At 40.6% G+C, this 27,810-nt stretch overlaps 1 protein-coding gene across 1 annotated transcript; it reads right to left on the minus strand.

Annotated features, from left to right (window-relative positions):
* Nucleotides 1-1,131: 1,131 nt before the first annotated feature.
* DHX15 (DEAH-box helicase 15) lies at nucleotides 1,132-27,545 on the minus strand. Its single transcript, XM_075194747.1, has 14 exons — nucleotides 27,353-27,545; nucleotides 24,902-25,235; nucleotides 22,852-23,045; nucleotides 21,760-21,919; nucleotides 20,274-20,492; nucleotides 14,464-14,631; nucleotides 13,173-13,259; nucleotides 12,783-12,932; nucleotides 11,488-11,596; nucleotides 9,576-9,767; nucleotides 6,989-7,111; nucleotides 5,274-5,464; nucleotides 2,748-2,917; nucleotides 1,132-1,691 (listed from the first exon to the last, which is right to left on the minus strand). The coding sequence occupies exons 1-14, from the start codon at nucleotides 27,415-27,417 to the stop codon at nucleotides 1,574-1,576; spliced, it is 2,280 nt and encodes a 759-aa protein (XP_075050848.1). The 5' UTR covers nucleotides 27,418-27,545; the 3' UTR covers nucleotides 1,132-1,573.
* Between the last annotated feature and the right edge of the window lie 265 nt (nucleotides 27,546-27,810).

The raw sequence follows: 27,810 nt of genomic DNA on the forward strand, positions 1-27,810 counted from the left end.
ACTGTAGGAGGCATGATGTCACCATAAAACTGATCATAGTCCTTTAGTGACACCATAACACCCAATCAGCACTCCCTTCTACTCCCTCCCGATTCATGCTGCCATCAGTTTCCTCTTCTCCCAGGTTGATTGTAGAAGACACAGATGCCCAAGCCACAGACTAAATCAGTAGTGACAAGCATTGAAGCTGGGACTCCCTTATGCCAGTTTTGTAAGCACTGCCAGGCACACTGCTTTCTTCTCACTGGAGTAATGTACTTTATGGCAGTGACTGAATATTACCATGTACATTAAACAGCCCACCGTCCTGCATCTATTAGTATGCAGTGTCGGCCATTAAGGCTGGAGAGAAGCAAATGAACCACTGGCCGCAGTTACAAGCCTGGAGAACAAAGCAGTGCAAACCAAACATTGTCTACCCTTTACAAAGGTGCCACAGGAGTATAACATTCCATGCCACGTTTGTCTTTTCCGATAGGAATCCTATACTTTTATTCCTCCGTAAGAGGCCTCTGCCTCAACTGCCAAGTATCTAACCACTCTATTCTCAATGGCTGTGCCGCATAAGTATGTACGATTACACCATGTGAAGGCTCCATGGTAATTTTTCCTCGAGTTTACCATGCAGTGGTGACTGCACCAAGTAGAGAGCAGTGCAAGAAGTAGACCGCACAAACCAAAAGATAGCAGACGTCTCAGAACAAATAAGTCAAACACAAGGATTGGTGGCTGGTTGTGAACCTCAAGTCCCAGCTTGCCAGCCCAGGCAACAGTTGCCAAAACATGCTGACACTTGTAGTTCCCCATCTACTAGAAGGTCACAAGATTCTCAGTATAGTATAGAGTAATAACCATGGCTATGTGGTGTCATGCTGAATTCTGTATGAAGGCACGAGGCTCAGGAAAGCCTCATATTGCTATATTACATTATGGTCACTTCATGTAATCAGGAGTAATGGACAGGTCAGTTTCCCAATGTGTAAGGATGAGAACTGTTTCCTTGCAGTATTTGATACAGCCTCACTACTTTCCAATACTAGAGAAGATAAACAACCACTTCCATGTTATACTAAGATTACTATTTAGATTGTTGTTTTTGCTTTTTTTTTTTTTTTTTTAAAGAATCACTCATTTAGTATAAATAGACTTTATTGAAGCCAAGGCCTCCACACTGAGGCTGAAGGTTGGGACAACAGATGTACAAGTTGTAACAATTTACAACTTCTAAAAGGAATGTCAACAGTTACAACAATCATGCATAACATGGACTGTGATCATATTTTAGAAGCATATTCAAACATTTCTAGAGAAATGCTTATAACCTTGTTATATATAGAACTACTTCCAATAAACTGCAAAACATTGATCGACATTTCCAGTACGAGCTACAGTGTCAACACAAAGGGGAGCCATAAATGTTTCATTTATGAAATAACGTAATATTTACTGTAATGAAAGAAAAAAATTAAAAAGCTTTCAAATAAAGGCCATCACTGAACCATCACCTAGAACACAAAATGATCAGTCCACGTTCTAAAGTTGCTCTCAACAAAAAACTCAAACATTCCAAGCCTCAGTATTGAGAGTACTCCTTTGTTTGAAATTTGGCAATAATTCGTTCCAACTGCCTCTTGGCTTCACACTGTGGGAAGTTGCCCATGTCATAGTACTGGGCAGCAATTTTCACCAACCTAAAGTAGAAAAAATAAAAATTATGATTTTCATGCAATCATTGCAACCTCATATATATATATATATATATATATATATATATATATATATATATATATATATATATATATATATATATATGAGGTTGCAATGATTGCATGAAAATCATAATTTTTATGCAATCATTGCAACCTCATATATATATATATATATATATATATATATATATATATATATATATATATATATATATATATATATATATATATATATATATATATATATATATATATATATATATATATATATATGTTTTGTTTTCTTAAAACTTTTTGGCAATAAAACCCAATCCACTAACCAGTAGAGCTGGTTTGGGAGAAACTCGCCACTACCAGAACCTGCGGACCCCTTAATGTATGTAAATAAATATAGATTATAAATGCCCAATTTTTTCAAAGAAAATATATAGCTGATAAGTGTATTTTAGCTTTTTAAATTAGTTCCAAATGCCATGACCAGAAGACTCCATGTGTGATCTGGTAGCTGCAAACCATGTAAAACCTTGCTGTATCACAGGTTACCATTATTAGCCTGGATGGAAGGTTGGATGCTGTATTGTGATTACCAGGACAGAAGGGTGAGGGGTGGGAGTTCTTAACACTGAAGTTTACTATGCAAGTGCCACATAATGTTTTCTCTCACTGCTAAAAGATCAGGTAAACTGCACAGATGTATAAAATACCATGCACTATTATCTCTTATTCAAGGATAAAAGCACAGATCAGTTTGTGTAAAGTACAGAATGAAAACTACTTGTTACAGCTGAAGAAATGGCTCAGCACTGTGCAGAGAGAAAATGTTAATTTCAGTCCATTAATACATAAAGGACTGTATTTTAACAGCCTATCTAATAACCTATGGATAAGTACATGAAGGATAATTAAAATGAAAAGACTTATTGTATGTCCTGTGCTTGGGCATGTGATTTGAGTACCATGGGGCACCCCACCTTTAATTAAGGCAATACATTCCCTTTAACCATCTCCACACACGATATAAGACAGCTTTGTACATACCATTCTGGCTTTATGTCTGTGCATGTGCGGATGTAATTCTTTGTTGTTAGAACAAATTCGTTATACAGGACCCACTCAGGCTTGTGGTCAAGAACCGTTGAGGGATGTAACTGCACTACTTGGTTGTCTTTCACGGTTAGGTAATGACCAGTTCGTTCCAGATGTGCCACCTTATATCAGGAGATAAAGACAACTTTTAGAATTAAATTACTACCTCCTACAAAACTGTTCAATAAAACATACACACAGATAGTAAACAGTTTATTTACACTTCATTGCTCAAGGGCATAGACAAATCTCTCTACAGTCAATAATCATAAGACTATACAGATGCAGAGATGTTGACAACGAACATGGTAAATTAAAACTGTACTGCCACAGCGCACTGCTGCACTCGCTAAACCACAAGCCCGTAGAGAACACAAATCCATTATTTTAATAATGCCAATAAGACTAATATATGTGGATATATTTACCTGTGAGGGTTACAAAAAAACCATTACTTCGAATAAGCAATGATTACAGCAAGTTATATTCAAATAAACTGGGTCCAACCCAGTGTGTGAAAAGTCACTCATCTGCACACAATGCAGAGTGGTTCTTCTACTTAGACAAACAAGACTGCTATGGTGTTGTATCCCTTGCTGCTCACTGTATCCCTTGCTGCTCACTGTATCCCTTTGCTGCTCACTGTATCCCTTTGCTGCTCACTGTATCCCTTTGCTGCTCACTGTATCCCTTTGCTGCTCACTGTATCCCTTTGCTGCTCACTGTATCCCTTTGCTGCTCACTGTATCCCTTTGCTGCTCACTCCACCATCTCTGGATTACAAGGTCAATGACAACTGGCCAAGCAACAGCTCTAGGTTTGGTTCTTGACTTTACATAAACTGAAGTCAAATTAGATGCAGTACTCCTTGTGACAGGTAACAGATGTGACACCACCAGGTACTCCTTAGGCTGGGGTAGGCATTCACACAGTATAGAGGTAGACATTCACACAGTATAGAGGTAGACATTCACACAGTATAGAGGTAGACATTCACACAGTATAGAGGTAGGCATTCACACAGTATAGAGGTAGCTACTCACACAGTATAGAGGTAGGCATTCACACAGTATAGAGGTAGGCATTCACACAGTATAGAGGTAGGCACTCACACAGTATAGAGGTAGGCACTCACACAGTATAGAGGTAGGCACACACACAGTATAGAGGTAGGCACACACACAGTATAGAGGTAGGCACACACACAGTATAGAGGTAGGCACACACACAGTATAGAGGTAGGCACACAGTATAGAGGTAGGCACACAGTATAGAGGTAGGCATTCACACAGTATAGAGGTAGGCATTCACACTGGACAGCTGCGTGGTCTTAACAATAAATATAATCTGTCCGCATTCATTTGAATGTTTTCAATATCAATATTTTCAACTTTGTATATAAGTGATTTTGTAGGGTTAAGCCTGCACTGTGGCTGTTACTGCTATCTGGCCAAAATTATTGTACAGGGGCAGTCCGCTATAGTGATGCTCTGACAGTATATTTTGAATTCCCCTTAAACTATAGCATAATATGGAGACACACACACACAAAACAGAAGGTCCTGCCAATATTTTGGGTAGAAAAAAAAAAAAAAAAAATTGTATAGAATTATATTTAATCTAAACACACAAACGATTTTTGTTGTGTGCCGTGTTTTACACTGCTGCCTGCGTGAGCAGACGACGCATGCTGGCGCAGGGATCAAAGACCTTTGTGTCTGCGGTATTTCCTGAGCATTTATATATCAGTTTTGAAAAAACCAAGACCAGCGAGATTTGTAAAGCGCTCAGAAAGATTCCTTAGAGAATAGTCTGCATCTCATCCCTTTAAACAGTAATTGACCACAACCTTCCCTTCAAAACCTATGGATGACCATGCAAATCCAAGCTACAGCTCTGCAATTGTAGTTTTATCAATCCAGAAAAATGTACAATACCCTTCCAACAATACATTTACAAAAAGGACTCAACTTAAGAGTTTTATAGGCTAAATATTTAGGCTTGCAAGTTAATGCATTATCCAATGTAGACGTGTCAATGTCATTGATCTAAATAACCATCTGAAACAGTCCTTGATGGGTAATCCCCAGTTGTCTAGAGATCGGAGGAGAAAGACAGATACATTTCCGTGCATGCAATATTTATCTAGATCTGAGGTGACACACTTGACAATGTGCCATATGCTTCATAATTTCCTCTAATTCAAGTGGCTTAAAAAGCAAAACAGAACACGAGTCAACATGCACATCAGGAGTTAATTTCCTCATATCATAGATCAGTAGGGAGGCCAAGATCCATTTATGTGGAGTTAATTGCTTGTACTTTCTCAAGTCCCTCTAGTTCTCACATAGGAATTCCTAAAAGACCTTGTTATATGATTTTAGTGACTCTCATAATCGTTTATGCAATTTATTTCCCATCTGAACTTAACCTCAAAGGCAGGAATTCAAACTTCTTTTTACATATGCTGAAACGTACCTGCATAAAATAGCCAGTAACCAAAGCTTTCCTAATATTAATGTAATAATCCCGGCTTGTGAAGTCTGTGCTTCTACGCGGCAAGTTAAATCTGTCCATGATTCGTGACAGCTGCTGCCGTACATTGTCTGCAGACATCAGGGACCTGTAGTTAATGAAGTTGTCATAACACCACTGAGACGACTCATGATCTGGTGGAGGAAGGAGAATTAGACACCTTGATCAGAGAAGAAAAACATCAGAAAGAGTGTACCAAGCAACGATTCTCTAGCTTCCATATTGTGTAGGAAACCACTGGGTGAAATTTGCATAAAGTGATTATATAGGCTGGGGTTCATTTTCAGAAGGCAAATAATGATGGCCAGGTGTTTGGTCTAGTTAATGGCCAAGCAGTCCGCTCTCCTGTGTTTCTACAGAAGCAGACCTGCCTGGACCTAGAGTGATGGGCGCAGGGTTTGTAAATAAGATCAATCATTCCGCAACCTAGTAAAGAATAATAGACACTTCATTAACTAATGACCGCAGGGTTTTCGCCCCTTCGTGACCAGGCCAATTTTACGGTTTTGGAGAAGTGCTTCACAGGAAATACATAATGTATTTTTTAGTCTATTAAAGCAAATTGCACTTCTTTCTTTAGGGACAGAAAATACTTTCATTTGGTAGCACATTGGAATAAATGTGCAAAAAGAAAGGGTAAATAAAGAAACAAGACAAATTTAAGAAGCAGGTACAGATGCTAAATGTGTGTACTTTGTATTAAGTATAACACAGTTACTGGGCCAGAGACAGAGGATAGACGCTACAGCATAGCTGCAGACAGGTGCACAGCATTCATAAGGACAGATCCTTAGGTCAGAAGATGGGATAGTCCGTCGGCAGGCAAGCAAGAGAGTTTGCGGCACTTTCTTGTAGGATTGGGATCACATTCTGCATGGCATTCATGCATATGCGTCAGTGCCACGAGTATGGCTGGTATTTTGGGGGGCTCGGATGGGGCCAAGTGAGGATATGGGCACCATAATTATTAGCAATTTTTGTGGAGGAAGGGGACCTTCCCCTGCATCCTTCTAAATGACCGCTATTAGTCTTACGAAGGTGAAAACCATATTAAGATTAAATGCATACCCTTAAAAGTCTTTTGTGCAAAATTGTTCATGAAAATAACATAAGTACAACATTTCAAAGATTAAAAGCATGAAAAGTAATACTGAAGTGTGTACAAGATAGTTTTCTAGACAAAGATTCCAAAAAGGTGATTAAACTATTTAGCAGTAAATCTTTGAGAATTTACATTTTAACAGTACATATCTGGTGTCTAAACTGCTGAAGGCAAAATTATTTGTAAACAAACGTCTTAAATGTTCGTAGACCATCTGAGATGGGTCAGAATCTCACAGAAAAAAGCAAATCTCAATGACCTCATTTGAATAGATTAGATAACCGGATACAGTCTATGTATCACTTCAGTATTTCAGCGAAGCATCTGAATGCATTGAAACCAGTTTAATAGTTAACCCGAGATGCTGCAACTGATAGTGGTTACTAACATATTTGCTTTAGAGTAATGGATTAGAGTGGGAAACACATTCCACTTACAAGAGGTTCTTATTATTGACCTTTCATGACAACTGTTATCGGAGCAGGTCAACTGCCAGAATTATACTAATAACTGAGCCAACTGCTTTACGCACTAAACATAAAAGAACACTACTCACTTTGTTTGAAAGCGTGGTACACATTCAGCAGCGTCAGATGGTCGCCATCTATGTGGGCAAACCTCATCTTGGATTCATCTGCAGCTTTCTTGACTTCCGTGGGACGAATGAAACACTGTGGGACTAAACAAGGTTGGTATGGGCCCAACACAAATGCCCATATCGATGAGTCACGCATTCACTGACAGAGGAACAAGGCCTAGCTAGGTCAGTTCACAGAGCATAGGGCAGGGCAGGATGGACCTCCAACTGCATCTTGGGCTGTATGCTACCTTTCTTTGGTACATCAACACCTAACCACATCTGTAAGACAAGAGGGTTTCAAAACTACAAAGCACCGGATTGTACGAGCTAGAACTTAGAACTTAGTATGGGCATAGACATGACAGCCACCAAGGGAGCAGTTGTATACATTAGGGCCACAAGGTCTCAATGGAAGGATCTAGAACGGCTGCCTTGTCAAAAAACGGAATCTAGGGCAATAGGATAGAACTCTGGATCTATGCACTTTGTGTTTGTTTCCTTTCATAATGCAGTCTTACTGCCACTAATGGCTATTCTTTCCAATCAGCTCAATACAACACACTGTGGAGGTGACAGCAGTAGTGGATTGTGGTATGTATGGAACTAGAAGGAGGCAATGCCACTTCCTATACATTCTCAGGGACCCTAAATAAATTATAAACTAGGATACCAGGTTATGAACCATTTCTCTCCATGTTTCAGTCCACTCCAAAAGCTCTATATGAAGTGGGTGCTATTTGGAAGGTATTATTTGAGCTTGTGCTGCCTCTTATGGCAGAAAAGGAAAGAATATCAAATAACTGAATTATTCTCTATGTATTGGTTCCACAATAAGAATAATGCATAAAGTGTACGGTAAAAGGCATAGCAACCAGCCATTTCATTTTACAATCTAACTTGCGGGAGTTTGAGCAGCTAGTTGCTGGTTGGTTTACTGTACAGTTGCTATTTTTCACATGAGTTACTTTTGTAACCACAGAAGCCAAACATGTTTACTGGAGTCAGGAGAAGGGGTAACATGAATTACTTCGGGAACGCTCATTTTCATCCAAAAAAAAACAAAAACAAAAAACAAAAACACCACAAAAAAATCAGTTTGAAATGGCTCTTCATATGTATTATAGAAAAATAGTTATTGCAGCCTTTAGTACAGCGCTGAAATCTCCTACACACGCACTAAGCTACTGCCACCTCCACAGAAAAACATTAATAAAAGTAGACTCTGCCCTGCCCATCTGCTCTGAGTCTGAATCATCTGAAAGACACCTCAAAAAAAAAAAAAAAAGATCTGAAAATGAATGAGCATATTTATCTAAATAAAATATTTACATACCTCAGCATACAAAAAATATATTCTTATTCTATAAGTTTTAGTAAAATGAAAGAACTTCATTAACCCATTCCAGAGGCTGAAAAAACATGTCTAAAGTTCACTTTACAGTTGCTTTGTTTAATATAAACCAGTGTTTCTCAAACTCAGTCCTTGGGTACCCATAACAGTGCAAGTACACACTGTACTAGATCCACAGGTGGTATATTTATGTGTCAGTCAGTAATGAATACACCTGTGCTCCAGCAAAAGATATGGAAAACATGCACTGTTGGGGGGTACCTGAGGATTGAGTTTGGGAAACTGATATAATCGGTTATCTGCCACATGACAAACTATGGACATTCCATTAAGATATACAAGTGGCAAGTGTGACACTAAATTTCAGAGGATGTAAATATAACGCTATAAATTGCATTAAAAGGGTGATTGAATACCGTGCAACACCGAAACATCTGCAGTATTTCTTGTACTATTAAGAATATAAAGCATTTGAAGCTGAGGAAGTCTTTGCTTTCTGATACTTTCACACATGAAGTGCATTGGAAAAAGTGAAGTAAAGAACAGAACCCCAACAAATCTTCAGTTCTGACAAGTTCCTGCATGTTTTACACTAGAGGTCAGTAGCCTCTCCAGCGCAGTCATGGAACTACCAGTCCCCCCTTTGGCAGACAGTTAGAGAGACACTTTGTCAGACAATGTGCACACGGGCATGATTTATGAAAGCTTAAGGACTATCGGTTCCTTCCAGAGTGGACAAATAGGGACAGAGAGGAGAATAATGTTTTGCGATCCCACTCCAGAAGATGGCTGTGTGTACTGGTATCTATCAATACAGCTCAATGCTCTCTACAACAGATTGATTTTATCGTACACCTGTCAAAAAACAGGGAAGATAGAGTGACCGTCCGTGTGCACAAGCCCATCTCTGTTTTATACTTGGGAATGTTTCATGAAGGGCTACTTATAATATTAGTTTTATGCCAACTACTGGAACCAACTCTGTACAAAGTCAATTTGATACACTGGTTACCCTACCTACTGTCAGCCGGGATATTTCTGGTTACAACCAGCAGCTTTAGCCATATCTATATGTTGTATATGAAATGGGTGTCGATTGATGCTTATTGGCATAGTGCGTGCTCTATTGTGCTGCTTCATATGGTTGTAGGGCCTCTGATTTAATAGTGTTGGGGAAAAGAAGCATTTCCTTTATATGTGCCCTGCTATTACCTGACAACATAGCGGTTATAGATAGGATCTCATTAGAACAGTTGTAATCACAACTGGCTATAACCATCTTGGCGAGCTGAGGGTCCAGTGGAAATTCTGCCATCATAGATCCCAGTTCAGTGAGGTCACCATCATCATTTAAAGCAGCGAGGTAATTCAATAGCTCTAGGGCTCGCATTAAAGTTTCAGGGGCTATGGGAAGAAAAACAAAATAGGACATGGATTTTAGATGCACCCAAATACAATTACTCTTCTCTCTTGCTCAAGACTATACAGAACAAAAAGTACAAATTAAAGTATCAGCAGTGACCGCACCATTGATTTCACAGAAACTGCCATTAAAGAACGGACCTCTCCAAGCGCAAAGAAAAAGCAGATTAAGTCCAACATTACGAAGCCCTTACCCATCTTTACAGTTTGTATTACCGCCAACACTAAAGCAGATTTGTAAATTGCTACAATATCACCTAAGACACTTTTTCTGTTAAATCTTTATTATGTAACAAAGACAGGCAATTTCCAATAAATGATATAATTACAATTGGTGCACAGTGATTTATTTTGTCTTGTTTTATATGTTAGTGTTTATTTTTTAATCTATATCAAAAATACAAAAAGGAGTCTTAAAGGAAGTGATATTTTGACTTGAACAGATGTTTGTAACTCTGCTCCAAGCAGTCAACTGTTCTTGTCAGTATCTCAATCCACAACTGAAACAGAACTTTAATAGATGTGCTTGATTTACATGGCTAACGGCAAAATACTTAATTACAAGCAACTCGAGAATGATGTGCGCGGACCAAACTCAATAGTAACTTTCATGTTACACAAGATCACAGAATACATGACAGAAGAGACTGACAAATCATATGGAGGGAACAGCTCTAGAGAATACTATTATTTAAAGGTAAAGAGCTCATCTACTAATCTGTCATTAATACGGTAAAACATTTGTATATACCACCGATCCACATAGTTTCTCCTCTCTTGTAAGCTGAATGGGATTCTCCACTCATATTTAAATGAATGGTAGTAACAACCTGATCAAACAATGGCTGCAATACCATCTATCTACATAACGTATGGAAGACCATGTATTATACATCTCACTTCTAACAGCCAGCTAGGTTTGCTCAGTCTGATTAGCTGAGTAATCATCCCTGGAAAAGTGAGAAGAAATATAGAAAAAACATCTATAGAAGGATTAAGGACTTTCCAGCGAGTGTTAAACGTTCAAAAGAAATCCTATTTAGGTCTATTTTCACTACATAAGACATTGTTTAATGGAAACTAATTTCTTTCCATTTGTATATCAGACTGTATACACTTCTGGCAGTCTTCAAAAGGTCATACATGGAGCCCCTGTTTTATTCAGCACATGACTGCAGTATAGTTTAAACATCCATTGGTGATAAGTGCTTCAAAAAGAGCTAGAAATGTAAAACTAGAAGAGCACCCATATCCTACACACAATAGGAGGCAGACATTATATGGGCTGATCCTATAGCTGAATGCAGTCTGTGAAGTCACTAGGCTCTGGTGACATCACTCAGCGCAGGTGATGGGTGCGTTTTATAACAAAACTTCAAATGTAGACAAAGTGAGCCAATAGGTGAAACAGGCAAAAAGTCCAAATCCATTAGATAATTTCGATCCTCTAATATACTGTTGTTTCATTAAGAAAAGCCATCCACACCAAGATCAGACAAAGTGATAGCTGTGCTTACTGCATTTCCTGTCTGACAATGGCTATAAGAATGAGCTCGTGAATTAGATCTACAAAGACATATTTCGGAAACCTTATACTTACATTTAATAGACTATATAAAAAGCAGGTTACCTGCACGGTACATATATAGTTTTGAGCTGTACAGGAATGCAAAGATGAAAGAAAGACCCCAAAATATCATACCTGGAGGATCCATAAAATCAAAGTGGACTAAGTCATCAATACCAAGTTTTTTAAGCTGCAACACCACAGAACCCAGATTAGACCTCAGAATCTCAGGGTATGTGTTGTCCTAGACAAAGAAACAAAAGCACATAGGTGAGCACTTCTCTTACAAAAATCACCAGGAACATACAGGGACTACTGAGCAGGCTCCAGTCATTGTCATGGGGCAGGAAGAGACCATTATATATAGGGCAATATACATTACATATTATATAGCACTTATGTTATCACATATAATCAGGTTCAAAATCACTTATACGGTATGTTTGTCATAACAAATATTACTATATATATCTATTATATGCTCTTCTAATGTCAGTCGCACGATCAAGGCAATTTATTTAGATCATTACCTATGGCCTTTACACCTTACCATAGACAGGAGAATTACTCAACCATAGAATTACCATTTCCTTAGTATGAGCATTATTATCTTTTATTTATAAGGCGCCACAAAGTGTCCGCAGCGCTGTACAGATACAAACAATAGACCATACATGGTAATACAGCACAGACAATAAATGAGAACCACTAAGACTTCAATAGCCCTAAGCACAGCTAATACCATTGTAGCTGGGGCAGAAGTAATAGGTAGTGAGATAGGAGGGAAGTGGGCCCTGCTTGCAAGAGCTTAAAATCTAAAGGGAGGGCAAACAGACAGCAGGCACAAAGTCATTGGAGAGGATCAGAGCAAGAGGAGCGCAATGAGGGGGTTGGGTACTATTTTACGATGCTGGATATCCCGACACTACTTAACCCGGCAGGATTACAGCAAAGACCACATCGCCGACCACTGAAAACACTGGCAGCTTGAAAGGCAGACTTCACTAAACTGCGGCAGCTGAAGAGGCCGACAGCGTCCGATGACGTCACAATCAAGAGACACGGTCATGCGAGGTCTTAAGGTGCAAATTTAAGGAGTCGCCGCCTGTACAAGGTTCTTTACTAAGCCATTTACATTGTACAGGCGGCGCCTCCTTAAATTTGCACCTTAAGACCTCAGATGACCGTGTCTCTTGATTGTGACGTCATCGGACGCTGTCGGCCTCTTCAGCTGCCGCAGTTTAGTGAAGTCTGCCTTTCAAGCTGCCAGTGTTTCCAGTGAGTCTGCGATGCGGTCTTCACTGTAATCCTGACTATAAATAGTAGAAGCCCTTTCAGTGCTCATATGAGAAATCTCCTCTTTTGGGTCATGTCTCCAAATTTGTAAATTGTGATAAGGCAGAAACACCAGGTAAATAAAACACACATACCTGCATTTCTGTTTTGTACGCTTTCTCTGTGTAAAGTCGGAAGCACTTTCCCGGCCTGGTACGACCAGCGCGGCCGGCCCTTTGCTGTGCTGAAGCCTTGCTGATGGCCGTCACCAAGAGAGACTCTACTCGAATACGCGGGTTATACACCTATGCACAAGAAGCTGGAGATTAGCCAGAATAATATGCTAAAAGTTATAATTATTGCATAACTTGAAAACGCAGCATTAAAAAACAAGATAACCAAGCAGCAGAGTCATAAGGTTTAATACAGTATAACATAACATCCCTTAAGCAATTCTTGGATTGTGTGGCCATTGTGAACGATTCCTAATGCTTCCACTGGCAGGAATCCCTGCTGCTTTGTATAAAGGAGTAACACTGGCATACCTTTTGCTTAGCAAATCCAGGATCAATAACAAACACAACACCATCAATTGTTAACGAGGTCTCAGCAATGTTGGTGGAAACCACAACCTAACAGAAGGGGTCAAAAAGAAAAAAAAAAAAAGTTAACACTTATGTATAGACAATATACACACACACAAATTTCTATACAAAACCTTTATAGCTTATATACATCAACCAGTAATAAAAACTAAATGTAATCCCCATATACCATAACATAGTGTATCCTAACAAGCATTTTAATCTTATGAACCCAATAGAACAGTCACCCAAAATATATCCTCATTCCTAAGTATCCTAATTCTTCTCTAAACGTACACATTGCTCATAACCCCACAAGAAAATATAACTATTACTGAAGTTTAAGGTATATGATGTGCACGTATGTCTATGCATAAACGGACTTGTCATAAATCATTTTCATCTAAACATTTGATGCATTTTATAAGCTACAATATATGGTAAACCAGTATATTTATATAAATGAATGAGTGCCATTTCCTCCAACAAGACGGTACCCTAAAAGCAGATTTCACACTGGAGGTTAGAAAAAGGTCACACACTGCAATGCTGTATACACTTTGCAGATTGGTTTCAATTCAAATCATCAAATTAGGAAGGAGTCCTCCCTGTGACCTTGTCAGAAACAATCTGTTTATTGTAACAAAAACCTTCAATTTGGTTTGCAAATTTGCCGAAAATGTAAACTTTACAAAATAAGCATTTTGAAAACAAAAACCATACTATACTCCCCTTCACAGTAAAATACTATTTACAACGGTTTCATCAAGGGACAGTGAAATGATATATGTATAAAAAAATACTTCTCTGAAGATTAATATTAATTCACATCCATAATAAATTGCCAAGATGAATTCCTTAGTCTGCGCACTAACAGCACCTGCCTCATGCAGTGTTGAAATAAATGAGATTCAATAGCACACTATACATTCAGCAACCATATATCATTCATTCTTAGCACGTAAAAAATGCCCTTGATAAACTGAAGCAATAAACAAAGTGGGACACATGAAAGTAAAGGAGCCGGGAAGATGCATGCATCTACCACTTTGTGCAGAGAAAGGCCGCCATACGTAGCTCTGTCAGACATATGCAATGATCAAGACCTGCCGATAGATGCGCTTTTTATTAAGGGTCACCCATAAAGAGTGAGCCTCTAAGACAGGTTTTACAACATGCTGCATACAAATTGAACAAATGCAGTCGATACACAGATTGGATGGACATTGAAGTGACAAACGCTTATACTTACTTTCCTTCCTATTGCACCATTAGCTTTCTTGGGTGGAGGCGGCTCAAAAATCCTCTGCTGTTGCTGGGGTGGGAGGGTGGAATACAAGGGGATGATCTTTATGTCCCCAACTTCAGGGCCTAAGTCATCGATCTCTCGTTTAATCCTTTTACATGCTTCATCAATTTCCTACAAAAAAAAAAAAAGTCTTAGTATAAAATCGATATTGACTGCACAACGTGTGCAGTATATATAAAAAGCAGTGTGCAGTATAAAACAGTGTGCGCTGATTCCTGTAGATGGCCCACACTTTATATTAGTCAGGATTTGCACTGAGGAATATTACATTCACCTTTGACTTGTCCAATTTACAGTCTGAGAAAAAGTCATGTTCAAGGACAAGGGAAGAGCTGGGAGACAAACCAGTTAACTGTGCTTTAATGTCACATACAGCTAATGTTACACAGAGTGGTGGCATTATTGTAACCAATGACAACATACATTTATAGTAACATCCATTCTCAGAAAGATAAACAACAAGAACAGTGATTTTTGGAAATACTAAATTGACTTTAGATACAAGCTCGTATATGATCCAGGCATCAAGCATATCTGCAGTGTGGTATGTTTGTAAGCAATGTAGTGCATTCATCCACATAAAACAATACAGGTCATACGGCAGTAAGTTAAATTCTGGTTATTACAGCAGCAAACTGTATTGAGGGGCTGGGGTAAGACAAAACCTGGGAGGTTACCGACTGAATAGGGGAGATTTTCTCTGCTGGGAGAAACACTCTTTGCCTCCTGGTGTCCATGATGAGTCCCAGGAATACCATGCGCTGACACAGGATCAACTGTGATTTCTTTGAATTTATTAGCCAACCGTGGCCCTCGAGAACTGCCTGGGTGAGGGACAGGTGATAACGCAGGCAACCTTCTGAGGAAGCCTTGACGAATAGGTCGTCCAAGTAAGGAACGACCTGAACTCCCTGCAGGTGAAGACATGCTGCCATAACTGACAATCTTCGTGAAGACCCTTGGCGCAGTTGAGAGGCCAAAGGGGAGGGCCCGAAACTGATAGTGAGCAGATCCTACCAAGAATCTGAGGAGAGACTGGTGGTGGATCCAGATGGGAATGTGGAGATAAGCGTCCTTTATATCTATGGACGCCATGAACTGATTTATCTCTAGGCCGTTTATTACTGACCTCAGAGATTCCATCCGAAATTTGTCCACCCTTAAGTGAACATTGAGGCCCTTAAAGTTTAGGATGGGCCGAAAGGAGCCGTCCGGCTTCTTGACTAGGAACAGGTTTGAATAAAAACCCCTTCCTTTCTGCCCATCTGGCACTCTGCAGATGACCTGCTGGAGTAAAAGAGAAGCAACACAATCCTGTATAGCCCGTCTTTTTAAAAGATCCTTGTCTTTTTAAAAGATCCTGAGGTAGCGGGGTCTGGAAGAAACGCTGTGGAGCCGGGCCCAATATGTCTATTCTGTACCCCTCTGAAATGATTTTCCGAATCCAAGGATCTTGGGAAGACGCTGTCCACTGTTTCTGAAACAGGGACAGACGTCCTCCCACTGGCGCCCCCTGTAGAACAGGTTGGTCGTCAGGACGCAGGCTTTTCCTGGGTCTTAGCGGCCTGGCGCTTGGAAGTAAACGAGGATCTTCCCCTAGAGGAGGAGCCTCGGGAATTAGATTGCCTTCCTCTGAAGGACTGACCCCTTTGGAAGGAGGTCCCTCGAAAGGGCTGTCGGAAGGAGCTATTCCTCTGAGCGCGGCTTCTGTTAGCGTATACTGGCAAAGAAGTGCTTTTGCCCCCCGTAGCCTGGGAAATGAGGGTATCCAATTCCGGGCGGAATAAGCCCGCTGCAGAAAAGGGGATGGTTTCAACGGACCGCTTTGACTCTGCATCACCTTCCCAGGATTTCAGCCATAGTGTTCTCCTTGCTGAAATGGAGGCCGCCTGAATAGCAGAGGAAACCGCCGCTGAATTCTGGGCCGCCTCATAGAGATACCCCGAAGCTTCCTTTAAATGCAAAGCATGGGGAAGGAGCTTGGAGTCCTGTAAAGCTTCTGCCAGCTGGTCTGCCCATGCTTCCATGGCTTTTGCTACCCAGGCTGAAGCAAATGTGGGTCTAAAGCCAGAACCCGCAAATATTGATTTGAGCTGGGATTCTACCTTACGGTCATTGGCGTCTGGAAGAGACGCTGAACCCGGGGCTGGGAGTAGAGTATGTTTAGCCAGGCGAGCAATAGGAATGTCTACCTTGGGAATACTCTCCCAGCGAGTCGCCTCTTCCTCCTGAAGAGGATACAAAGAGGTGAACCTTTTGGGAATGAAAAACCTTTTCTCAGGTTGTTTCCAAGCCCCTTCAGCAATCTCTCTGAGTTCTGCAGAAGGAGGGAAACGGTTGGTTTTTCTTTTGGCCTTTTTGAACAGACTTCTGTCCCTGGAGGAAACCTCCTCCGGCTCTGGGAAGTCCAGCGCCTGTCTAACCGCTAAAACCAAATCATTAACAAATTGGTTTCTAGGGTACACTTCCTGCTCTGAGGAAAGACTATGGTCAGCATCCGAATAGATTTCCCCCTCTTCCTCAGACTCTTCCTCCGAATCTGAAAGGACCACAAGGGGATTTACCACTCTAAACCTCCTTCTCTTAGCAGGCGGGGCATTAGAGGAATCTAGCAACTGGTTAAGCTTGTTTAATCCCTTCAAAAAGGCTGTAGACCAAGCCGGGTCTGTATTAGCAGGGGCTGGGTCAGCATGTGATGTGGAAGTTCCCGGCAAACTCGATCCACTGGCATCTGAGAAAGCCTGGGGGACTGACTGCGTATTAGTATTGCTAGCCACCGAAGTTGCCACAGTTGATAGCAACTGATTTGATTGAAAAACCATTTGGGCTAGGGAGGTAACAGACTGTTAGGGAGGTTACCCAGGCCGGTTCCTCAGACGAAGGGGCTGTAACCTGCTGGCTTTGCACAGAGGGGGCCCCTGCTTCGCATGCAGCGCAGAGCGCCAAAAGGGTCCTTCTGCCCACACGGTAATTTAACATGACATTTAGAACATGTGAAATATTTTGCCATAGGGCCGTTTCCCTTATCTGTCATTTTATATAAAGGAAGGCACACCAATCACACAAAATCAATCTAGCTGAATATACAGATAGAGATAAAGGAAGAGAGAGAGAGAGTAAAATATTAAAAGAACAGAGTAAATTACAAGTAATCAACTAATGTCTTTGAAAAAGTTGTACTTGAATATTTTAAACACCATAAATATTTTAGGCTAGCAGGAGACTATAATGTAAACCTGCTAAGCCAGTAATAAAACAACAAATATGTGTTTAAATAAGCTTGTACTTAGCCCAAGGGCCACCAAGACAGGGAGAAGTCCAACAGCAGTCTGTGCTCTCCCTCAGCTCTGTTCCTGTTCCCGGGCTTCTGCTTTGGCGCCAGAACCCTGGGACAGTCCATCTCTCTTTCTCTGTAGGAAGGGGGGGAACTCTATGTTTTAGCTCCCCCCTCTTCCCTGATGCCGATGTTCCTGCTTGAAAATCCATAGGAAAAAACGGCTTTTGGTGGCAGATTTGTGGAGACCTCTATTAGTTCCTCTTCCCAGGACAGAGGTCTCCGCAGCGGTACTTTCCGACGGCCCCCTCCTATGTCTGAGGGGGGAATCTTGGTTTAGCCCCCTTCCCGGCGCTGCTGCCGAAATCCAAGATGGCCGCCGCCATTTTCATTATCCGATAACCGGCGCTCTATGCCTGTAATGGCAGCGCCGGTTAACGGGGAGGTTATGGGAGTGCAGCGGTCCATGAGACCGCTTGTCACTCCCTTCAATCAGGCACTTTGTACTTCAGTCCCTGTCAGTGAGAACCGCTGGCTCTCTGCTGACAGGGGAATGCCTGCGCTGCCAAGCTGTGAGTGTGCTCTCTATATTAGAACACACTCCAGCGCTGCCACCTGAAAAAAAGTAGAAGAAAAAAAATAAAATTTCTTAACATTAAACTAAGCACTAAGCAAAAAGGCTGCCCAACTCCAGGGCACCTAAAAAAAACTGGATTGTACAGGAAGAGGCAGGGGGATTGAAGAGGGGAGGGGTCTATCAGCAGCACTAAAGTTAACTAGTTAGGTGCCAACTGCCAGCTCCCCTCCACAACCCATGGTAAGCAGTGTCCCCCAGACTGGATGAAAGAGAAAGAAGAGAATGATTTGTAGAAGGATATCAGATGGATGCTTAAAAGGGTACTTAACGTGCTGTTTAAAAGGAAAAATTAAATATGGGATTGGTGTTTTATATTCTACCAGTTTTATTTTTTTACTTCTCCCCAATCTAACTGTGAGTATCCCATGGCCCATCGACACCTGCCTTTGACTTTTCCCATCAAGTTTCCCCTCATGGCTTGACAAAAGATCTTTGAATGAATCCAATCTTCAAATATATATAACAAGCTGATGGGAGGACTGCTGTACTATCCAATGAGCGTTCTGGACTCATTTAAAGTTCTCCAGAGGGAAAACGAACCATTATTAGCAGAGGATAGAATGGTTATATTGGGAACTACTCAGATCATTGACCAGAGCCAGATAAAAAGATTTATTTATTTTTTTAATCGTAAACTCTCCATCTCTCTCTGTTATCAGAAAACAAGGGTCTCTTTCCAGAATTAGCCATTAAAGAAGTGTTGAGATGTGGAATCAAATACCGTATTTCACAGCCTAATCATCGCAGATTTTAAGCCAAATTTTTGGTCAAAAAAGTGGGGTGTGACCAATATGTGAAAAAAGAAAATTATGCCGGAATTGCTTTGCAGGCTAATGTATCGCTAACAGATGAAGTGTACAATTTAAATAGTGTGTAAAGATGCGAGTCTTACCCTATCACATGACTTACTCATGGCAGCTTCGCCCCCCGCCCGCTTCTCTTGCGCCTATGGCTCTTTATTGGGTTGAGCGACAATACTGTTAGTACTGCAGTGCTCTAAACAGACCACACAAGTCGGCTTTCAGAAACACACTGACAATGCGCATGCATTGAGAATTCTAGGCTTGCAATCCGCGAGTGTTGTATGCACATCCATATGCCACAGGTGGATATGTTGCTGCACTGTTTACCTTTTAAGCAGCACGACAAACAAAATTACTATGCGACGATCACACGATGAAAGGTTATAAACCAATTTTTGGACTGGGTGTGACAATTATGCGGCGAAACACGGTATCACTCAAATAGCACAGGTACTGTGGGGGACCCAGTTCACAACTTAAAAAATGATAGTTAATAAGATGGAAATGGAGTCCATTAGCATTGTCACTACTAAAAAGGACTTTTATTTTTTTTCCTACATTAATTCTTTGCAATTGACTAATAAAACTATTTAAAGATTAATCAATAAAATGCTTATGACTAATCATTTTCGGTAAGGGTGTTAATACATCTGCTTGCACGCCTCACATTTCAATAGACTTCTGCTGTTTACCTTTGACTCATAATACCCTTAAGTACTATTATGTTACATAACACACAACTGTATATAGCATGGCCCAGGGGACCATTGGTGTGGCCAGGTTTTAAGTGGTGTAAAAATATGACGAGAAGGCAAAGAAGTGCAGACTGCTCCCAAAGACCAGATCATCCCTCTATGAAGGCTATGGCCATTAACTATGTCTAACCTATGTTTTTCCCTGTATTATGCACAAGCAAACAAACATGATAGAGGTAATAGCGCATGTACACCAACAGAATGACTGTTTCATTATAAGGGATTGAGAAAAATCGGACAATTCCCTACAACACAAAACATTAGACAGCACAAGGCATACGAACCTCCTGGCCTGTGAGGAACAGCAGAAGATCTCCTTCCTCCTCTTCACACATATGAATCTGGATGACTGTACGGATGGCTGCTTCTAGGTAGTCCCTCTCTGGCTCTGGGGTGTAAAAGATTTCTACAGGATGTGTACGGCCAGGAATTGTTAAGAGAGGACAGCTATCAAAATAAACTTGGAATTTGCCTGCATCAAGTGTGGCACTCATGACTATCACCTAAATAAAACAAAAATCGGGCAAAAGATGAGGAAATCATGGAAATACAAAGCAGGGTAGATGCTTCAATGTAATCTTTATTCCTGGCTAAAGCTTGGCACTCAAAAAGTAAGCACGCCTTAAAAGGGCAATAAGGCACAAAACCAAGCTGTAGAACTGGATGTGTTAATGGACACTTATATTTAGTTCACAAACCTGGCCATGTACCATACAAATACTTGAGACTGTTCTAGGCCTGTTAGTGGGCTGTTTATTTTTACTGCTTTATCTATTAAAGTTGAACAATAGTTTCTTAGCCCACCTATCAAGCCCTTAAAATAAATGGCAGTAATAATATATTTGGGATGAAATGACACACCAAATTAAAGGTGCGTTTACAAAAGTGCTGATGTTAAATCACCAATGCTTGGAAAGTGATTTTGCCTTATGGCTCATGGATCTCCATGCGGTCTGCTTATTCACATCTAAAATACACTATGAAATAACTAGCTGCCGTAATTCAGGGTTTCTAAACTACAATTCTCAAGTGTCCTTTCCTACCCTCCAAAATAGGTCATATTTTGAGAATTTAACTCAGGGGAAGCAGAAAGGATAATTACTGGCCCGATGACATGTGCATGATTAAAGACATTATCAAATCCATGACCTGCTGGGGAGTACTTGAAGATCAACGTTGAGAAAGATTGTTTTAGACAGTGGAGTTTACAGCATACTAAGCTGTAAGTAGTCCCTAAGACAGAAGCATTTTATAAGATGTATCAATGTGCTGTGATGTAAATGTATCCTTTTGCAGGCAATGTTCCAACCATAGAAATAGGTCGTAACTGGATCCTCTATCATAAAAGCATTTCACATTGCGTAAACCTCTTGTTAAAAATGTCAAGTGTTTAGAATAACACCATTGAAACATTGTATACTTAAAAGGACTGGAAACATTTACAAACCAATGCATTAATGAACTTGCTTCTATGAACTCAATGTCCCAAGGCTGAATTGTATTCTACCTAGCGCTAACGCTTCTGAACACTGCAGATAACGGACGTAAAGCAAAGTGAACACTAACCAGAGGTGTGTGTACAGGTACATTCCCCTACATATTCTGGGGACTATTTTCATGTTCTGCTGGCTTTCAGAGGGTCAAAAGTTTAAAATTAATGCCAGTGTCTATGAAGACTTATCGACACCAAAATTTAAGGTTTAATATAAATGAATTTAATATATATACAAAACACATGTACAAAAATGGAAATAACTACAGATACATTACCTTTAAATCATTCCTTTGCCGTACAACCTCTTTTAACACCCCCATTAAAATATCTGTAGCTAAAGTTCTTTCGTGAGCTTCATCAAGAATAACCACACCGTATCGCTCCAACAATGGGTCATTCATAGCTTCCCGGAGTAACATACCATCAGTCATGTACCTGGAGAGATAGATAGCCGTTACATGCATAAGATAAAAATATAGCACACCCCTAGTAAAATTATACTAATGAACTTCACACAAGACAGACATATGTAACCAATGTTATACTTTATTAAAAGCATATTAAAGTAATCATTTGCTTATTTTGTTTGTTCTTAGCATTAAACTACCACAGCAGCGTTTTATTAACTCACCATTACAAAGCTCTTGACATTACCATCTACTACTGTGAAATGTACAACGCAATCCAACTAAATCAGCATTGAAATCCTAACAGATAAAGATTAATCCAAATATTTTTTAATAGTTAACAGGAAGAATCTCCTGCTGTCGCCACACTGTATGGCAGTACCATGTAATAATATAGAGGATCCATGACAAGGCTCTCCTAATAGTAGCTAACAGTTTATTAGTTATTGAGCTCATTTAAGTATAGAGCAAATGTATTGTTAACAATAGTGGAGAACTACTGAAATTTCCAGTATCAGGTAGGTTTCCTGTCTGTATGCAGCCTATCAATTCACTACACACCACTGACATCTCTAGTTATTGCCTGATGAACATTTATGAAACCTGACATTCCTAAAGCACAAACAACCCTGGTTGAATAACAAATTAAACATTTTGTATCTTATAAGTTCCTTCTAAGCAAATATAAACAAAATACTACAAGCAAGAAGAAGGATGCGGGAACCTTTCATTAGTGTTGTCCAAATACAGTCCATATGGACATAAAATGCAAGTTAGAAATAAATGGTAACTTTCACAAATCACACAATAGTGCATATAATTGTATAGTGAATTGAAGGGCTGGATATTACTTCGGTCTACAAAGTGGCAGCTATTGCTAAGTAGGTATATGGTATAAATTAAACATATCTGAACATTTGTATAACTTTGAGGGAAGAGGTTTAAACCACTTTTACTTACTTCAAGATTGTTTTTGCACTGCTGCAGTCTTCAAATCGAATAGAGTAACCAACTTCCTGGCCAAGCAGGACATCCATTTCATCTGCGACTCTCTGGGCCACACTCATTGCAGCGACTCTTCTGGGTTGGGTACAAGCAACACCTCTCTTGGGACCAGGCAATGACCTCATGTACTCTACACACCACTGAGGAATCTACAATAATACATCACTGTGTTACTGGACAGCCATGGGTTCTCAAATACAGACACTTGGGGGGAGATTCGATTAGCGGCAAGGTTCTGTGATAGCCTTGCTCGTTATGTTTACATGCCCAATTATGGTAATAGTATCACTCATTTTGGCTCGCACCCCTATAAGAAGCAAGCACAAAATAAGTGAAAATAAAAAAGAAGATCCTTATCTGCGCTCCCTAATGTGTGTATAAATTTATGCAGCCAAATGGAAGAAAAAAAAAAAAAAAAAAAAAAAAAAAAAAAAAAAAGGGGGCGACCCCTGCCCTCCCAAACAGCGATGTGAGATTAAAAAAAAATTCTCCCAGGAGCAAAAGGATGAGTGAGCTTGCATGCGGAAAGCTGCTGTCAGTGTGCAGAAACAGGTTTGTATCGCGAGTGATAAAAGGAGGTATTATAATAGGCGTAAAAGTGGAATGACACTTGATGCTACTAAATTGTTTACCCTATGTCATTCCACTTAAAATAGAAACGTATGCCTATTAAAAGACTTCCATTTATTACGCACGAAACAAACTTGTGTCTATACACTGATCCCCAAAATTCCACATGCAAACTTAGGCTAGATACACTCTGGAGCTTTTTTTGTCCAATAATCGTACCAATCACCCGAGATACGACAGTTCAGTTGGATGTCGCATTAGTGTGTAAAACCACACGATGGTCGAAAGTCACCCCGAAGTCCCAATTGACGGCTCATTAGGTTGGTTGTACTGTTTAATAATCTCGTTTCAGTCACTTTCCAATCAGGTAATGTGTATGAATTCACGCCCAAATGCCTATAGTTCCTCAAACTGTGACTCCTTGCATGGGCATGTATATGTACATTTCGGATGTCTGTAGCTGTCCCACCAGCGCGCTGTCTGCGCGTCAGTTTCCATTTAGGTGCTTGTAATGGAAAAGCAATAAAAGCTGTCTATTGCATTTAGGTATATAGCATATGTCTAATTATACAACTTTGTCTGCACAGTCTACAAGATAAACACATACCTATTTTCTATAGATGTATCATTATGCCAGCAGACAGAACCAATAAACACCTGTTTACACCTAGTGATGAACAAAAGCTAATGGGAATATAATTAGTAGATGTGTTTTGGAACACCACGCATGTCTGTTGCATGTTTTATACCTGTGCCTTTATTTTAACTTTATTAAATTTCTTAGCAATATTGCTGCAGGGACGTCATGTCGTTTCAGGGTGTACGAAATGAGAGTCTTAACACGACAAAATGGCTGTGAAAAGTCGCTTCCTGGACGGTCGGTCTAAATGCTTAATCTAGTATGTACGCATGAATCGCCTGAGCAATTGGACCTTCAGTTGTAGGTACAATCATTGTAGATAACATGTTTGTCAGAAAATTCTCCAGTATGTACCCAGTCTTACGCGTCCTTTTTGTGCCAGGGAGAAAGTATTCTTTATCTTGTAAAAAATGAGCGACGATCATTACCTAAATATCACGCTCAAACATAACGCGTGATACTATTATGGAACCTCACAGATAACTGAATCTGCCCCTTAGTCTTAGTTAATTTAAAAAATATAACTTATGTAACCCATTAGTAATATAAAGAAAATATGTTTTTGAAACACACAAAATGGCCATTAGCCCAAAAAAATAAAAAAAAATAAGCAGCATACCTATAGAAAATTAACAGGGAGCACTATTTTAAATGATACATTTTCTATAAAAATCACTCATGACCGTATCTACAATAGGGATATTCGAAGACATGAAACATTATATGCTATATAACTAGATTGCAATCTTGCATTGTACAAAGATGCCTTGATGAAGTCAGATAATGAGGCTGTACCTGTGTTGTTTTCCCAGAACCAGTCTCTCCCACCAAAACAAAGGACTGGTTCCTCATGAGGATATCTGTAAAACGTTCTTTGTACTCCCAGACTGGCAGCTGAAGACGGTTTTTTAAGATGTCATAGTATCGAGGCGTATGGGGCAAGTTGGTAAATGGATTGAGGCCTTGAGGAAGTGCTGCTGCCTTTATAGATGGAACTCCAGCTGTGATATATGGGGTATTTGATACACCCCGCGACTCTTTATCTTTGTCTCTATCCCTTTCACGGTCACGATCTCTATCACGATCCCGGTCTTTTGACCGGTCATCTCTATCTCGATCTCTCTCCTTCCTAAAAGATAAAGGATGTTTGCAATATTACCAAGGTGGTTGGGGGGGAATAAATAGAATATTACAACACAAACCATTCATCTTAACAGGTACCAGTTATTTAAATAATCAGATCACAGGACAATCTATACTTCCTGCTCAAATATGTAACCAGAGGAAAGCAAATGTATAAAAAGTGTGCTTACACTGAGTTCACATCCTTTTGAAAGCAGAACATTGCAACAGTGCAAGGGCAGATGTGAAAGAGAAACTTTTCTCGTTACAGAGGCCAACATATCTGGCCCAAACAGTAGGAACCAAGTAAGCAACAAAGCAGAAATGATTACGTCTTAACACTCTAGGGTTAGCTTCTAATTGTGTTAGGAGGAAGAACTTAAACAACTTGCAAAAATAAATTTACTGCATGCACTTGTCTCTTCTACATAGTGTACATCAGCGTTGGGCAAAATAATGCAGATCTCACTTGGAGTCAACGTGATCTTTATGGAACCATCATCACCATTTATTTATATAGCGCCACTAATTCCGCAGCGCTGTACAGAGAACACTCACATCAGTCCCTGCCCATTGGGGCTTACAGTCTAAATTCCCTAACACACACACACCCACAGACAGAGAGACACACACACAGACAGACTAGGGTCAATTTGTGAGCAGCCAATTAACCTACCAGTATGTTTTTTGGACGGAAACCGGAGCACCTGGAGGAAACCTATGCAAACACGGGGAGAACATACAAACTCCAGGAAAGCAGAGCATTGATTGGAATACAAATAAATGCTATTTACAATCTAGCAATAAATTTGTAGGTGCTCTGTATACCTAGGAATTTCTTCAACTGTGGTAAAAATGTCTGGCCACTGATAGATGCTTTTCAATGGCTACTCTGAGAATCTTTATAAAATCAAGGCAGTAATAGCTTTAAAATCTTGAAAACAGATAAGTCATTCTATTTATAAAAAAATAAAGATTGGGGCAAACTAGTAAGGGGTTTAATTGGTGTCATGAATGTTGAATATTACTCTGAGCGAGAAGTGCCTCAGCAACTAGTAAACAGCCCACATGATTATGTAAATAGCAATGCACTTTTAGTCTCCCAGAGGACCTCAGTTGCTTCACAAATACTGCACCTGATACCGATGACTTGCACTTTTTATTCCAGACGTATGCATTATATTAAAGAAAACCAACTCCTATTACAAGCCCACTATGTGCAATTTATAAAAACATGTGATTTTGTCTGCCCATTACTCCAGATGAAGACAAGACATAACCAGACAATTTGTTTTGACAAAAGCAGGCGACTTGGATACTAAGACCACAGCCACTGTACCAATTTCCCACACCAGAGGCACCATGATCATGCCGAAAAACATAAGTTCTTACAAGCACAAACCTCCTGTTATATCCTGACTAAAACAAAACTTTTCACTAAAGCTTGCAAAAAAAGTGAATATGTTTGCAACACACACAGCCAACAGCAAGATGCATATAAATATCTGAGTGTGACAATAGTAAAAGATGTGGTGAAGAGGACCAACAGCATTTGTTCCAGGCACAGGTACCCACACATGTAATCATACAGCCACACATGTAATCATACAGCCACACATGTAATCATACAGCCACACATGTAATCATACAGCCACTCTGCACACACTGGAAGATCCAGACATCAGGAGCCACTGATGAGCACCCCACACGTTACATGCGGTCACTGATCGTCCAGACCCCAGCTGGGGATGACCCACAAATGCTGCAACACTTTGCATGTAATGTCAATCATCTAATATGGCGGTAATACCCCCCCGCTATTTACATTATACCGGATATTTTAGCATAGGCAGTAAGTGATGGCCCAGTTAAAATAATAATAATATCCGTATAATACCCCCTCCATAACCATCACCCCGCTCCCACACATCTAGGCGCTCAGATGGACATCTCCACAGGGCCTCCAGGTCACACTCTTCCGCTCAGGCCGCGCCGACTGCTGATCTAAGGCCGACAGGATCGCTCAGGTCCCAGCGGCAGCCGGTGCACATCCAGGTCGCCATAGCCAGGCCGGCGCCATGCTCCTCGGCGGACAAAGGACAGATCCCCGCCCCTAACACTCACCCTTCTCCTCTCTTCTTGCTCGAGGCATAGTCATCGCCCAGGTCCAGCCGATGCCGCTTCGACATGATCGTTATCCCGTAGCAGGGGCCCGCGGGTGGCGGGGTCACGTGTCTGTGCTGGGGGGGTGTAGGGAAGAGCAGCGTGCGACGGGGCTGAGGGGGGCCCGCGAGAAAGAGGAGTGCGCCTGCGCAGGGACTGAGGCGGGAAAGGGGCGTGTAAGGCGGTGTGACGTAAGGGAACAGGCAGGGAACACGATTGGACGGTGGGGATGGACGACGTACCGTAGGCAGTGAGCGGTAATTGGCCAATCCGACGAACGGACGTAAACCGCACGTCATTGCGTCAGGGGATTCTGCTGCTGCGTCAAACCTGCGCTCATGTTACTGGGGGATATAGCGGTGTCTCCCCCAGTCCGGGCGTGTGACGTGTGTTACATCAAATTACATGTACGGTGATGA

The sequence above is a fragment of the Mixophyes fleayi genome, chromosome 1 (assembly GCF_038048845.1).
Source record: "Mixophyes fleayi isolate aMixFle1 chromosome 1, aMixFle1.hap1, whole genome shotgun sequence".
NCBI classification, from domain to species: Eukaryota; Metazoa; Chordata; class Amphibia; order Anura; family Limnodynastidae; genus Mixophyes; species Mixophyes fleayi.